Source organism: Theropithecus gelada, chromosome 1 (genome assembly GCF_003255815.1).
Source record: "Theropithecus gelada isolate Dixy chromosome 1, Tgel_1.0, whole genome shotgun sequence".
NCBI lineage: Eukaryota > Metazoa > Chordata > Mammalia > Primates > Cercopithecidae > Theropithecus > Theropithecus gelada.
Genome location: NC_037668.1, coordinates 63,693,713 through 63,709,651, shown reverse-complemented (window position 1 = coordinate 63,709,651; position 15,939 = coordinate 63,693,713). Strand labels below are relative to the sequence as shown.

Here is a 15,939-nt window from a genome sequence, read left to right as displayed (position 1 = left end):
CTTTATTGATTGGTACTTTTTTTTTTTTTTTTTGAGAAAGCATCTTGCTCTTGCCCAGGCTGGAGTGCAGTGGCATGATTTTGGTTCACTGCAACCTCCACCTACTGGGCTCAAGCAATCTTCCTATCTCAGCCTCCCAAATGGCTAGGACCACAGATGTGTACTACCATGCCTGGCTAATTTTTCTATTTTTTTGCAGATATGAGGTTTTGCCATGTTGCCCAGGCTAGTCTCGAATTCCTGAACTCAAGCAATCTGCCTACCTTGGCTTCTCAAAATGCTGGGATTACAGGCACAAGACGCCGCGTCTAGTCTGAATTTTTCTTTAACTACTAATAAAAACAAATATTTTCTCATATATTTACTTGCTTTGTTTTTACTAAAAAATTTCAGTTTACATTCTTTTCTCATTAATCTAAAAAAAGAAGGTTTTTATTTAACTAATAATAAACTACTTGTTTATTTGCTACAAATTTTTTTCTATTTGCTACAAATATTTTCCACACTCTGTTGGTTTTCTTTCCATTTTAGTACATCTGTGACATGTAGGAAATTTAGGCTCACGCCTGTAATCCTAGCACTGTGGGAGGCCAAGGTGGGCAGATCACCTGAGGTCAGGAGTTTGAGACCACCCTGGCCAACATGGTGAAACCCTGTTTCTACTAAAAATATAAAAATTGATCAGGCATGGTGGCACAGGATGCCTATAGACCCAGCTACTACGGAGGCTGAGGCAGGAGAACAGCTTGAACCCAGGAGGTGGAGGTTGCAGTGAGCTGCGATCATGCCACTGCACTCCAGCCTGGGCAACAGAGCGAGACCCTGTCTCAAAAAATAAAAATAAAAATAAAATAAATAAATAAAAAAGGCCAGGCATGGTGGCTCATGCCTGTAATCCCAGCACTTCGGGAGGCTGAGGCGGGAGGATCATGAGGTCAGGAGATTGAGACTATCCTGGCTAACATGGTGAAACCCTGTCTTTACTAAAAAATACAAAAAAATTAGCCAGGCATGGTGGCAGGTTCCTGTAGTCCCAGCTACTCGGGAGGCTGAGGCAGGAAAATGGCATGAACCCAGGAGGCGGAGCTTGCTGTGAGTTGAGATTGCACCACTGCACTCCAACCTGGGTGACAGAGCGAGACTCTGTCTCAAAAAAAAAAAAAAAAAGAAAGAAAAAAATTTTAGTGTTTACTCAATCAAATCTGACAATTTTCTTTTTCGATTTCTTCTATTATTTCTAAACTTACATGATTTTACCCCATTCAGTGGTTTGAAAATTATATTTTCTTTGTATTTTTCTATGATTCAATGATTTATATTTAGCTTATTAATCTCACAAAATTTCGTTTTTAATAATAAAAGTTAACATTTACTGTTTACATGACAGGTGCTATTCTAGGCCCTTTGTATACCTAGACTCAGTTAATCCTTACAACTACCCTATATATGGATTAGGTATTATTAGTATCCCACAGTATGTGTGCTATATATAAAGAAAGTATAACTGATACACTAAAAGAGGAAAGAAAATAGAATCATATAAAATGCCCAATTAAAACCAGAAAGAGGCTGGGCACAGTGGCTCACATCTGTAATCCCTGCATTTCGTGAGGCCAAGGTTTAAGGATTGCTTGAGCCCAGGAGTTTAAGAACAACCCGAGAAACATAGTGAGATCCTGTCTCTACAAAAAAATTAAAAATTAGCCCAGTGTGGTGGCACATGCCTGTAGTTCCAGCTACTTGGGAGGACGAGGCAGGAGGATTGCTTGAGCCCAAGAGGTCAAGGCTGCAGTAAGCCATGATCGCACCACTGCACTCTAGCCTGAAAGACTGAGTGAGATCCTATCCCATACATACATACCACATACACACATAAATAGTATCCCAGTTCCAGAGATGAGGAAACTAAGGGCTAGTGTGATTAAGTAATTCAGCCAAATCACACAGGTAATAGAACCAGCAGTACCTGAATATTGAGAAACACAGTTTAATTTGATAGCCTGTGCTTTTAACCACTATATTATACTGATACTCAAATTATCTCAATGCCATTTTTACTCAATAATTCTTCCTTTAGCCATTGTTATGTGATGCCTCTTTTTACTATTGAAACTCTTTTTACAGTGTCTCATCTTGGACTATTTAGTTTTCTATATTAATTTGTCTTCAAGTAATAATACATGGTTTAAAATACTGTACCATAAAATATATTTTAATATTTGAAGGTTTTAGGATATGTTTTAGCATAATCCTAACAGGATATCAAGTACTTGAGGAAAAATGCAGTCTTAAGATATCCTTACCATACACTGGTGTCTTCCCTGGCAGGATGACGATAATAAGCTGTAGGCCAGAATATGTGTTCTTGAGATGCCGGAACATGGGCTCTACGCTGTCTGCCCCCTGTGCATATTTGCAGAAGCATGGCTGGCCCTGGATGGGCATCCCTGCATCCTTAGAAATCTTACGCAGCTGGTCTGTGAAACCCCTAGAAGGAGAAACCACTAAATATAAAACCTTTGTCTAGTCATGAATTCCTACAAAGTAGTAATGGGAAGTTTGGGAAGGGAATGGAAGGATGAAGCAAAGATTTGTGTGCTCCATATATGAGAGGTCACCAGACTACTGATGTCAAAGGCAATGGTCGGTCAGTAATCCATTTTGCAAACTAAGAACATTCTATACAGTTACATGGCATCCTGTAGTTTACAAGGAGCATTACTAATAGTATACGCTGGTTAAGAGCTCAGCTCTAGAGTTAGTATGGAGAGTTCCATTCCCAGTTCTGCTATGTACTAGCTATAAAATTTTAGGCACTTACTTCAGTTTTCCTCATCTGTAAAAGGATTACTTCAATTACAGGGTTGGTGTGAAGATTAAATGAGATCATACATTTAATACATAAAGCACTTAGCACACCACCCAAGACCATGGTAAAAGCTTGATACATTTTTGGTATTGTATATTTTCTAATTTGATCTCACAAGATTCATAAGAAAGAGGCAGGGCAAGTATTATTCCTGTTTTACAGGTCAGAAAACAGTTTCATAGATATGACATATTTGGCCAAAGCTCAAATGATTATGGTAGAGCCAGAATTTCTATAGTATTACCCATCTCACACTAGGATAGCAGAAAAGATTATGCCCTCAGAGGACATTTTTAAAAATATAAAAACAGGCCGGGCGCGGTGGCTCAAGCCTGTAATCCCAGCACTTTGGGAGGCCGAGGCGGGTGGATCACGAGGTCAGGAGATCGAGACCATCCTGGCTAACATGGTGAAACCCCGTCTCTACTAAAAATACAAAAAACTAGCCGGGCGTGGTGGCGGGTGCCTGTAGTCCCAGCTACTCGGAGGCTGAGGCAGGAGAATGGCGTGAACCTGAGAGGCGGAGCTTGCAGTGAGCCGAGATCGCGCCACTGCACTCCAGCCTGGGTGACACAGCGTGAGACTCTGTCTCAAAAAAAAAAAAAAAAAAAAAAAAAAATATATATATATATATATATATATATATATATATAAAAACAAAATTTAAAAACAGATGAGGCCGGGTGTGGTACCTCACACCTATAGTCCCAGCAATTTGGGAGGCCGAGGCAGGAGGATGACTTGAGGTCAGGAGTTTGAGACCAGCTTGGCCAACATGTTGAAAACCCATGTCTACTAAAAATACAAAACTAGTCTGGTGTTGTAGCAGGCACCTGTAGTCCCAGCTACTTGGGAGGCTGAGGCAGGACAATCACTTGAATCTGGGAAGTGGAGGTTGCAGTTAGCCAAGATTGTGCCACTGCATTCCAGCCTAGGTGACAGAGCAAGACTCTGTCTCGAAACAAACAGATGAGGCAGGCAGCATTTTAATGTACTTTCATTTACACTGAAAACCCCCCAAAACCAATTCTTTTTTTTTTTGAGATAGGGTCTCACTGTGTTGCTCAGGCTGGAGTGCAGTGATACAATCACAACTCACTGCAGCCTCAACTTCCCAGGCTCAAAAGATCCTCCCACCTGAGCTTCCCAAGTAGCTGGGATTATAGGCATGTGCCACCACGCCTGGCTAATTTTTGTATTTTTAGTAGAGATGGGGTTTCACCATGTTGGTCAGGCTGGTCTTGAACTCCTGACCTCAGGCAATCCACCCATCTTGGCCCCCCAAAGTGCTGGGGATGACAGGGATGAGCCCCTGCTCCTGGCCACCCATTTGATATTTATAGAAAATTTTGAATTCAGTATAAATAAGCAATAATGAGCAACAACTGCTTCACTTGTTTTTAAAACAACTGAGGTCCTAAGTCAAGAATCTGAGTGATCTTTGCTCAAAACACTGATTCCTTCAGGACAGAGATGGAGTTTGTAGAAATTCCCTTCTCTTATTCCTTATTGGTGCTTAATTAAAGAAGTACGAAATTGAGTATTTTCACTCAGCCTGAACAAAAGCCACAAACCCATGATTCTGAGACATCTATTCAAGCTGTGAATAACAAATATAAAGTGAAAAAAAAAAGTTCAAGTTTGAAAAACATTGGAAATTTTTTTTTTTTTTTTGCCTTTCAAGGTCAAATAATCATAGCATTGTAATAAGCCATCTTGTGACATTTCACTTGAAAGCAGGGGGATAAAAACTCTGGAGGAAAAAAATATATTATGTGATCATTAAAGCATCCATTTAGAGATTTGGGATTAATAAAAAGGGATGAACAGAATTAAATAGAAAAAAATTTTATTTCTCACATTCTAATTTCTTCTTGCCATGAAGAAGGCAAGGCAAATTCTGAAATGGCCTGAGGTAAACTGGTCTCTGTATCACTCAAGAATGTTTCGTTATTGGCATACTTTATATAAGTAGAGGTTTAAATTAGACAAGGATCATTTCTTCAAGAAAATTAGATTCCAGAGGTGATACATTTATAAAATCATTATAATACAATTGTATTTTGCACAAAAACTGACAAACGGAGAGGATACTGACGGGTAGAGAGAGGAAGGAGGCATTCTCAGTAAAGGGCTGCATGAGTGGAAACAGGAAAAAAAGGCCAGGGAGATAGAAGGAATATAGTGCTTCAGTTTCTTTGTCCAGAATATGTGAAAATGGAGTAATGATAAAGGACTTAGGAGACTGGTGAAAGATATTAAATGTCATACTGATTTTACGCTTGAACCCAGGAGGTGGAGGTTGCAGTGAGCTGAGATCATGCCACTGCACTCCAGCCTGGGTGAGAAAGTGAGACTCTGTCTCAATAAAATAAATAAATAAATGTCATACTGATTTTGAATGTTACTCTTAGTCAAAGAGAAGCCTAAATGTTTCAGAGTAGGTTTAGTCACAAGTGGAGTTGGTGTTCTTTCATGACAGCCAAATTTCTTAAACAAGGGTGACAGCAGAAGCCCTGAGACTGTGTGAGAATCCCAAAGGAGAGGAGATAGCTAATGAAAAGGAAAAGAAGTCAGAAAATGTAAACTAAAGAACCAGAAGGTAAGAGAGGAGGATGTCAAGAAGGTTGGCAGGGTGCGGTGGCTCACGCCTGTAATCCCGAGGACTGCTTGAGTCCAGGAGTTCGAGACCAGTCTAGGCAACATAGTGAGATCCTATGTATACAAAAAAAACAAAATCAGCTGGGCATGGTGGCGTATGCCTGTAGTCCCAGATGCTTAGGAAGCTCAGGTGGGAGGATCGTTTGAGCCTGGGAAGTTAAGGCTGCAGTGAGTTGTGACTGTATCACTGCACTCCAGCCTGGGCAACAGAGTGAGACCCCATCTCAAAAAAAAAAAAAAAAGGGGGGGTGGGGTCAAATTTTGAGAAAAATAATGGCTAAGAAGAGACCATTGGAACTGATAAGCATAAAGATACAGGAAATCTTCCAGGAACCAGTTTTAGCAGAGCACTGATTCAAGGGAGGAGCGAGAATGGAGGTCTAGAAGCCTAAGAGATTAAGTTAGGTAATATGAAAATTGCTGATTAAAAAAAATTGAACAGAAGATTTTTGAGCACTTTGAAGCTGAAGGACAGAATCTGAAGAAGACAGAAAAAGTGGTGGAGATGAAAGCCACATCTTGGAAAGTAAGGAAACAGAAACAAGGAGTTTAACCACTCCTTCAAGATCCTCAACAGAAAAATAAGGATCTTAGTTAATCCTCACCTGGTAGGTAGTGTCACATTAAATTTCACCTAAAGCTGTCTCATTACATTTTTAAAGTTTGGCCTAAAGATTTCTCTGTACATAGTGAATGGTCATCTGCATGTGTAAACAAGCTGTAACCTATTCTTGCACCAATTGCTGAGTTTTAGCCAATCAAAGGCAACCAACTGTTCAAATCATGTTCAAATAAGGCAAATATCAAGATGTAAGCAATCCAGCTGTTTCTGTACCTCACTTTCATTTTCTGTACATCACTTTCCTTTTTTTGTCCATAAGTCTTCAACCATATGGTGGTGCCAGAGTCTCTTTGAACCTATTCTGGTTCTAAGGGCTGCCTGATTTGTGAATCATTGTTTCCTCAATTAAACTCTGTTAAATTTAATTTGTCTAGTTTTTCTTTTAACAGATGGTATCAGAAGTGGGATCCGAAGTAGAGTTTCTAGCAATCCCCAGAAGCACTGAGTGACAAAGCATGGTACCAGTCAGACTCACCGTGTCTATTCCTCTCTTGCAGCAACTGGGGATTGTGGGTAAGCACTCAGATTCTGAAGCTCCATCGATTTGTGTTTTGAGCTATCTGAATTTGTTTGAGCAAATTTTAAAATCTGAAATGGGTTCAGAAGTCATCACAGAAACTGGACCAGGTCCAGAATCAGACTGGATCTGATAATTAACTGACTTGGATTCAGTGAGAGGCCTTGGATGTTTAACTGAGTCAGGCAGAAACTGGCAGTTAATGGCAAATAAGAAGGTGTGAACTTTGGCTTTTGTAAATTCACAGAGATTTTTGTGCCCTATGTCTATGACTTTTCTTTCTTTCTCTCTCTTTTTTTTTTTTTTGAGATGGAGCCTTGCTGTTGTCACCTGGGATGGAGTGCAATGGAGCGATCTCGGCTCACTGCAACCTCCACCTCCTGGGATCCAGCAATTCTCCTGCCTCTGACTCTCAAGTAGCTGAGATTACAGGCACCCGCCACCATGCTCAGATAATTTTTGTATTTTTGGTAGAGATGGGGTTTCACCATGTTGGCCAGGCTGGTCTCGAACTCCTGACCTCAGGTGATCCACCCACCAAGATTCAAGGCAAAAAATGGGATCCTTAATTTTGGAAGAACTGAGTATTCTACCTTACAGCTATGCCTAGGCAACAGTCAAGAGAGATAATAAACAGGCTATTTTACACATAAAATTACATGAGAAACAGTGTCAAATAAGAAGTGATGTTTAAACTTCGAGTTATATTTTTATAAATATTAATATATATTCCAAAATTGTATACGATTATGAAAATTCTCATATATCTCAGTATATGTTATCAGACAAAATTATGGTTATGTTAAATTATTATAGGCTACATAAACAACCAAATTTCCTTGTCAATTGTGTCTTTATGACCATTTAAAGTCATTTCCACAGTTAATTGCTTAATTCTAACACAGTTTCCTTTTTTTTTTTTTTTGAGACAGAGTCTCGCTCTGTCGCCCAGGCTGGAGTGCAGTGGCCGGATCTCAGCTCACTGCAAGCTCCGCCTCCCGGGTTCACACCATTCTCCTGCTTCAGCCTCCCGAGTAGCTGGGACTACAGGTGCCCGCCACCTCGCCCGGCTAGTTTTTTGTATCTTTAGTAGAGACGGGGTTTCACCGCGTTAGCCAGGATGGTCTCGATCTCCTAACCTCATGATCCACCCGTCTCGGCCTCCCAAAGTGCTAGGACTACAGGCTTGAGCCACCACAACTCTAACGCAGTTTCTAATATTAGGCTGTTGCAAAAGTAATTGCGGTTTCTGCTATTCAAAGTAATGGCAGCTGGGCGCAGTGGCTCACACTTGTAATCCTAGCATTTTGGGAGGCCGAGGTGGGCGGACCATAAGGTCAGGAGTTTGAGACCAGCCTGGCCAACATGATGAAACTCTGGCTCGACCAAAACTACAAAAAATTAGCCAGGCATGGTGGCTTACACCTGTAATACCAGCTACTCGAGAGGCTGAGGCAGGATAATTGCTCGACCCTGGGAGGCAGAGGTTGTAGTGAGCCGAGTTTGTGCCACTGCATTCCAGCCTGGGCGACAGAATGAGACTCCATCTCAAAATAAATAAATAAATAAATAAATAAATAAATAAATAAATAAATAAAATAATGGCAGGCTGGGTGCAGTGGTCCACCCCTGTAATCCCAGCACTTTGGGAGGCCAACATTGGTAGATCATTTGAGGTCAGGAGTTCGAGACCAGCCTGGCCAAGAAGATGAAACTCCATCTCTACTAAAAATACAAAAAAATTAGCCAGGCATGGTGGTGTGCGCCTGTAGTCTCAGCTACTCAGGAGTGTGAGGCAGGAGAATCGTTTGAACCAGGGAGGAAGAGGTTGCAGTGAGCCGAGATCGCGCCACTGCACTCTAGCCTGAGTGACAGAGTGAGACTCCGTCTCAATAAATAAATAAATAAATAAATAAATGTATGGCAGTTATTAAAAATAACTTCACAAGCAAGTAAAATCCTATTTTGTCTTCAAGGAGGTTCATGGAAAAGATGAAATGGACCTTGATAAGCACTCTTGAAGATAGGCTTCTGGTAACTTTAGGATCATATCATTTGAACTAAGAATTACCAGAACCATATTGAAGAGACTGAGTGATATATAAAGCTGCTAACCCAAGCAGCACAAGAATTAAATGAATACCAAGAAAATACTTGGCTAGATTTTCATGCTAACTCAGTCAGTACTGAAACTGTTAAGATACATAATTTGAATGAACTCCATGGTTCAGGTCAAATTACCTATGATAACCCATCTAATAAACAGTGCTGTGCACCTCCACTGGAGAAAGAAAATTGCTATGTAAGAGGATACAATTCCAGTGTTAAGCATGGACTCATGAAGAGACTGGATGGCTGCCTGCTCCTTCGTGAGTCCTTAAAACTTCCATTACTAGAAGCTGTATTCCATGATTCATCAAGGAAGAGATAAAATGTATATATTGGCTGGGCATGATGGCTCACACCTGTTAATTCCAGCACTTTGGGAGGCCAAGGTGGGCTGATCACCTGAGGTCAGGAGTTTTAGACCACCTGGGCCCACACGGTGAAAGCCTGTCTCTACTTAAAAAATACAAAAAATTAGCTGGGCGTGGTGGCAGGTGCCTGTAATCCCAGCTACTTGGGAGGCTGAGGCACAAGAATTGCTTGAACCCGGGAGGCGGAGGTTGCAGTGAGCCGAGATCGCGCCATTGCACTCTAGCCTGGGTGACAGAGTGAGACTATGTCTCAAAACAAACAAACAAACAAAACCATACACACACACACACACACACACACATTGGTGTTGTGACTGTTCTAAATTGCTAAAATGGTTTATGACCAATGTATAGTTTGTTGAACCCATAATCTTGAGAAGACAACCTAAACTTCAGGTACCTTTCTGATACATCTGAACATTTTACAGAGGGATTTCATTCAATTGTGATTTTCAGTGCATATTTTCTGGTTGTACAGAAGCTTTCTCATACAAGTGGGCTGATGCTATAACAGTAGCTAAAAGGTTATTAGGAAATGTGTTTCTCTCACAGGACATTGCTGAAGAAATCTCCAGTGATAGAGGTACTTGCCTCACTGGACTAGCTATAAAACAGTTAAATAAGGTATTACTTAATACAAGAGCATTAGGCAAAACTAACTGAATAATCTGGATTGCCTTGGTCAAAGATGTTTCAGATTGATGACGATCAGATCCACTTCCAGTGAAAAACAAAAGTTGACCCCTTATGAAATAGTCACTGGAAGGCTTATGCTCCTAATAATAGAACCTCCTGTATCTTCTGCTTCTAAACTTTAACATGACTAAATGCTGCAAGGCTTTAATGCATTATGCCAAAGTGTACTTTCAGCAGGTAAAGAAAGCTTTTCACAGACCACTGACTGAGGACAAGCAAACCCTTCATGATCTAGAATTGAGAGGCTGGATCTTTTGGAAACACATCAGAGAAAGACTCCCCTTGTCACCCACACTGCAGCAAAACTTCAGGACCTTGAAGCTTGGGTTTGTAATCTCACAGCTTAGAAAGGCCCACCCAGACTCTTGGAACCATACACCCATGAGGGAGAACTTAAGGTAAAGCTAACGAAGGAAGTTTCTCCCGAGAAGCAGATGGCCTCCTAGATGTGGACAGATTTCCCAAGATCGTGCATCAAGACTTCTCTGCTATCATGAGGCTTTTAGCTCTCAATTTTTTCCAAGTTCATGCCTGTTATGAACAACTGAACTGAAAAAGGGGTCTCTTGTATATACTCATAGGGTATACTTTTATTTGTGAAGGATAAAAAAAACCTCATACTGGCTGGGTGCGGTGGCTCATGCCTGTAATCCCAGCACTTTGGGAAGCCAAGGCGGGTGGATCATGAGGTCAGGAGATCGAGCCCATCCTGGCCAAGGTGAAACCCCGTCTCTACTAAAATACAAAAAATTAGCCAGGCATGGTGGCACATGCCTGTAATCCCAGCTACTCGAGAGGCTGAGGCAGGGGAATCACTTGAACCCGGGAGGTGGAGGATGCAGTGAGCCGAGATCATAGCCTGGCAACAGAGCAAGACTCAGTCTCAAAAAAACCCCTCACCCACAGAGAACTTTACGCCTTGATAGAGGGAAGATGAAGGGCCAATGTGGGTGAGAAATTTTAATGGTACCTTTGTTGCTTCATAATCAGTCAGAAACAGAGCACTGGCCAACTCCTCTTAAGCTACACCATAGTTTAAAGAGAAAATTGTCAGTCATGTGTGGTGGCTCATGCCTGTAATCTCAGCAGTTTGGGACGCCAAGGCAGGCAGATCACGAGGTCAGGAGATGGAGACCATCCTGGCTAACGTTAGTGGTGAAACCCCACTCTACTAAAAATACGAAAATTTAGCCGGGTGTGGTGGTACATGCCTATGCTACTTGGGAGGCTGAGGCAGGAGAATCGAGTGATCCCAGGAAGCAGAGATTGCAGTGAGCCGAGATCAAGCCACTGCACTCCAGCCTGGGTGACCGAGCAAGACTCCATCTCCAAAAAAAAAAAAAAAAAGAAAAAAGAAAAAAAAAACCAGAGAACATTGTCAATACAGGTTAAAGAGAATATTGCCAGGAGGCCTTCTCTCTTCTGGATGGGCATATTTGTTCATTTATTTTTCTATGGTGTGTCTTTTTCTTTTTGGAGACAGGGTCTGGCTCTGCTGCCCAGGCTGGGATGCAGTGGCATGATCTCAGCTCACTGCAACCTCTGCCTCCTGGGCTCAAGCAATCCTCCCACTTCAGCCTCCTGAATAGCTGGGACCACAGGCGTGCACCACTGCGCTCAGATGAGTTTTGAATTTTCAGTAGAGACAGGGTTTTGCCATGTTACCTAGGCTTGAACTCCTGAGCTTAAGCAATCTGCCTACCTCAGTCTCCCAAAGTGATTACAGATTACAGGTGTCAGCTGCCGTGCCTAGCCTATGGTTTGGAGTTAACGAGGCAATGATTAGAAATTTATCCCTCTAAATTTTCCAGCCTATTAGAAATTTATAGGCTCTTTAGCAGATTCTACTACAAAGACTATGGTTACACAAAAGACTTTAAATTCTCTTGCTAAAGTTGTGCTAGATAATAGAACTGCTCTAGATTAGTTACTGGCTAAACAGAAATATCTGTGCAGTTGCTGATACTTCTTATTGAACATGGAGGAATACATTGGCTATTACAGAGATTCAGTTGTAGAGGATTAACAAACAGGCTGCTTGGTTGAAACAAGTAGACTCTTATTCTAGCTTATTCTTTGATCTATTTGATTTTAGGTGGCTTGGTTCATGGGGACCTTGGCTAAGGAGCATACTCCAAACTCTTGGGGTTATTCTCCTGATAGTCGTAAGAGTAGTCTCCCCGGGATACTATACTCTCTCAAAAGTTTTAAGTGTTTGCATATGGCCATCTGCAGAATGTCAAATGGTCTCTCTTGAATTGGAACAAAAACTCAAAGAAATGCGTAAGCATGAGGACGCCATACTTATGAATGACGTACTGAGACCAGAAACCCAAAATCTCGGTAATTGAGAGTGGTGCTAAGGTCCTAAGTTTTGGTCACACTCTTACCTAAGTGAGGACCTAACCAAAAGGGAGGAATTTTTAAACAAAATTATAGGAGGTCATTGTTTTGGACTAAGCTTATGCACAAGGCTCCAACAGACCACACCAAACCAAAATGGAGTCACTCATGCTAAATGTGAGACAATTACACTGAAACACTGAAGAAATAGATCCTAAAATAGACCAGGTTTTGTTTTTCTCCTGAAAACAGGAAATTTCAGCACAAGGAGGTCCCCTCTACTCTTACCCTTAGGAAAAAGTAACTTGAAGTCCTTGGTCCCATTTTACAAAATCCATTGTTCTGCTATTTCCCAGTGGGATTTGAGACCAAATAAGTAAATTTATGATGGTGACAGAGTGACATGAATGCCAATCCATTAAAAAACACACACACACACACACACACACAAATTTGGGGGGTAGATCAAAGGGGATAACTGTTAAGTTTTGCTTAAAGCTACCTCCTTACATCTTTTAAGTTCAGCCTAGAGGTTTCTCTGAACATAGTAAACTGTAACCTAGGCCAGGTGCAGTGGCTCACGCCTGTAATCCCGGCACTTTGGGAGGCCGAGGCAGGCAGATCACCTCAGGTCAGGAGTTTGAGACCAGCCTGGCCAACACAGTGAAACTCCATCTCTACTAAAAATACAAAAATTAGCTGGGCGTAGTAGTGCGGGCCTGTAGTCCCAGCTACTCCAGAGGCTGAGGCAGGAAAATCGCTTGAACCTGAGAGGTGGGGGTTGCAGTGAGCTGAGATCATGCCACTGCACTCCAGCCTAGGTGACAGAGCAAGACTCTGTCTCAAAACAAAAACAAAAAACTGTAACCTAACTGGATGGGTAAATAGGATATAAGCTACTTGTGTAGCAAACAATGAGTTTCAGCCAATCAATTACAGCTAACTGTTCAAACCATCTTCAAATAAGGCAAATGCCAAGCTGTAACCAATCCATCTGTTTCTGTACTTCATTTCCATATTCTGTATGCCACTTTCCTTTTTCTGTCCATAAATCTTCTTCAGCCATGCGGCTGCTGGAAGTCTCTCTGAACCTATTCTTGTTCCAGGAGCTGCCTGATTAGAAAAACATTCTTTGTTCAATTATAAACTCTGTTAAATTTAATTCGTCTGAAGTTTTTATTTTAACAGAAGATATGATTAGCTCTATTTTACAAAGGTGAACATTGAACAATAATGAGATTAATAAATTATCCACAGTAATAAATCCAGGTAGTGGCAAATCTGGGAAGTATACCTAAACTGTCATTGAAAGACAATGATGTTGCTACTAGCCTACAAAAAGCAGTTGTGATATTGTGAAATATACATTTGTTGGCCATTCCCATTTCCTAGCAGACAACTCCTAAAATCCTTAGAAACTCCTCAGTGTTATCTTTTTGTATGATACTGATTGACTAATGGCTGGTAGCCTTATAGGTAGCTTTAGGATGGGGTCTGGTCACCAGAAAGGCAAGGCAGGATTAGAGGGTTGGGACTTTCAGCCCCACACCCCCAACCTCCAAGGAGGTAAAAGGGGACAAAAGTTAAGTTGATAACTAATGGTTAACAGTTTAATCATTGAGGCCTATGTAATGAAGCATTCATAAAAACCCAAAAGGACGGGGTTTGGAGAGCTTCTGGCCAGCTGAATGCACAAAGGTTCCTGGAGGGTGGTGTGCCCAGGGATGGCATGGAAGCTCCACTCTCCCTCCCCATACCTCGCTCTATGCATATCTTTACTGCATCCTTTGTAATATCTTTTATAATAAAACAGTAAACATAAGTGTTTCCTTAGTTCTGTGAGCTGCTCTATCAGATGAATCTACCTTGAAGAGGGGGTCATGGGAACTCATGACCAGAAGCCTGGACTTGCTACTGGCATCTGAAGCAGAGTGCAGCCTTGTGGGACTGAACCTTGAATCTGTGGAATCCGATGCTATCTCCAGGAAGACAGTGTAATGACTGAATTGGAGGACACCCAGCTGGTATCCACTGCAGAACTGATTGTTTGCTTGGTGTGTCTGGAAACCCTCCCCACATTTAGTCACAAGAGTCTTCTGTGTTGATTGTTGTGATGTGAGAGCAGAGATAAAACATGGTTTGAGCTTGCGTTTTGTCCATTCACAGTAGTCTATAAGGATGTCTAGTAGAATGAATCAAGGAATTTACTATGACTAACAAATTTTTCACCAAACTATTGAGAAGAAACTTTTTTTTTTTTTTTAAAGATGGAGTCTTGCTCTGTTGCCCAGGCTGGAGTGCAGTGGCACAATCTCGGCTCACGGCAAGCTCCACCTCCGGGGTTCACGCCATTCTCCTACCTCAGCCTCCCGAGTTGCTGGGACTACAGGTGCCCGCCACCACGCCCGGCTAATTTTTTGTATTTTTAGTAGAGATGGGCTTTCACCGTATTAGCCAGAATGGTCTCAATCTCCTGACCTTGTGATCCACCTGCCTTGGCCTCCCAAAGTGCTGGGATTATAGGCGTGAGCCACTATGCCCGGCCAAGAAGAAACATTTTTAAAGGTTCAGTGACTAGGCTGGGCGCAGTGGCTTACGCCTGTAATCCCAGCACCTTGGGAAGCCAAGGCAGGCAGATCACCTGAGGTCAGGAGTTTGAGACCAGCCTGGCTAACAAGGTGAACCCCCATCTCTACTAAAAATACAAAATTAGCTGGGCATGGTGGCACACACCTGTAATCCCAGCTACTCGGGAGGCTGAGGCAGGAGAATCGCTTCAGCCTGGGAGGTAGAGGTTGCAGTGAGCTGGGATCGTGCCACTGCACTTCAGCCTGGGCAACAGAGTGAGACTTCGTCTCAAAAAAAAAAAAAGTTTCAGTGATTACATATACTTCATATTAAGGCAAAATTTGTTAGAACATTAGATGAGTAATTTAAAGTCTAAACACAAAAAAGTCCCAAAGCCAAGGTAATGACATGCCTTACTTCAATATTTCTTCTCTGCACTGCCTCTGTGTGGCAAAACAAGCAATAGCCCACATTTTGATTTCAACTCCTGTGTGGAATTGCTTCCCTCGCATATCCCATACTCCATGGCTTGGTGTTGCTACTGTCCGATTCTATGTGAGGAGAAAAAAATAACATGGTGAAAAAGAACAAAAATTTTCAATAAACAGAAAGTAAAAATTTCAAATCGCTGAACCGAAATATTTCTGATATGCCTTTCTCTCCATACTTACAGACTGTATGTGTAAGATTAAAACATTAACAAGAGGCTTTACCCGTCCTCCATACTGGAGCATAGGTGCTGGAAGTACGCGTCCAGTTACATGAGCCATTTCATCCCGAACTTTAAATTGAAACTCCTGAACAAATGGATCCGTTTCATAATTTGCACTTCTTACCTAAAAATAGAAAAAGTTTGTAGTTACTCTCGAAATTCCTCCAAATCCCCTACTTTACTGCATTAGAACCCTCTTTTTTTTCTTCACTGTGTAAATAATATGTTTTCCAACAGGTCTAACCAATGGTGCTCTAACTACAGAATAGCAAATCTTAACCTGGGGACCATGGGTCATGAATGGACTGTAGAAATTCTGTGACCTCCTGGTAATTTATACAAAATTTAAATGTATGCATTAGGTTGAATAATATATTTTGGCCTGGCATGGTAGTCCATGCCTGTGATCTCAGCATTTTTGGAGGCCAAGTTGGAGGACTGCTCGAGCCCAGGAGCTTGAAATCAGCCTGGGCA

At 41.7% G+C, this 15,939-nt stretch overlaps 1 protein-coding gene across 3 annotated transcripts in view; it reads right to left on the bottom strand.

The window, feature by feature from the left end:
• AGO3 (argonaute 3, RISC catalytic component) overlaps window positions 1-15,939 on the bottom strand; it is a 125,143-nt gene that overhangs the window by 26,626 nt on the left and 82,578 nt on the right. For all 3 annotated transcript variants that reach the window (XM_025383325.1, XM_025383331.1, XM_025383335.1), the window contains 3 exons: window positions 15,467-15,589; window positions 15,171-15,304; window positions 2,304-2,488 (listed from right to left, as the gene is read on the bottom strand). In XM_025383325.1, the coding sequence (XP_025239110.1) occupies window positions 2,304-2,488; window positions 15,171-15,304; window positions 15,467-15,589 (442 nt within the window). The remainder of the gene's footprint in view (window positions 1-2,303; window positions 2,489-15,170; window positions 15,305-15,466; window positions 15,590-15,939) is intronic.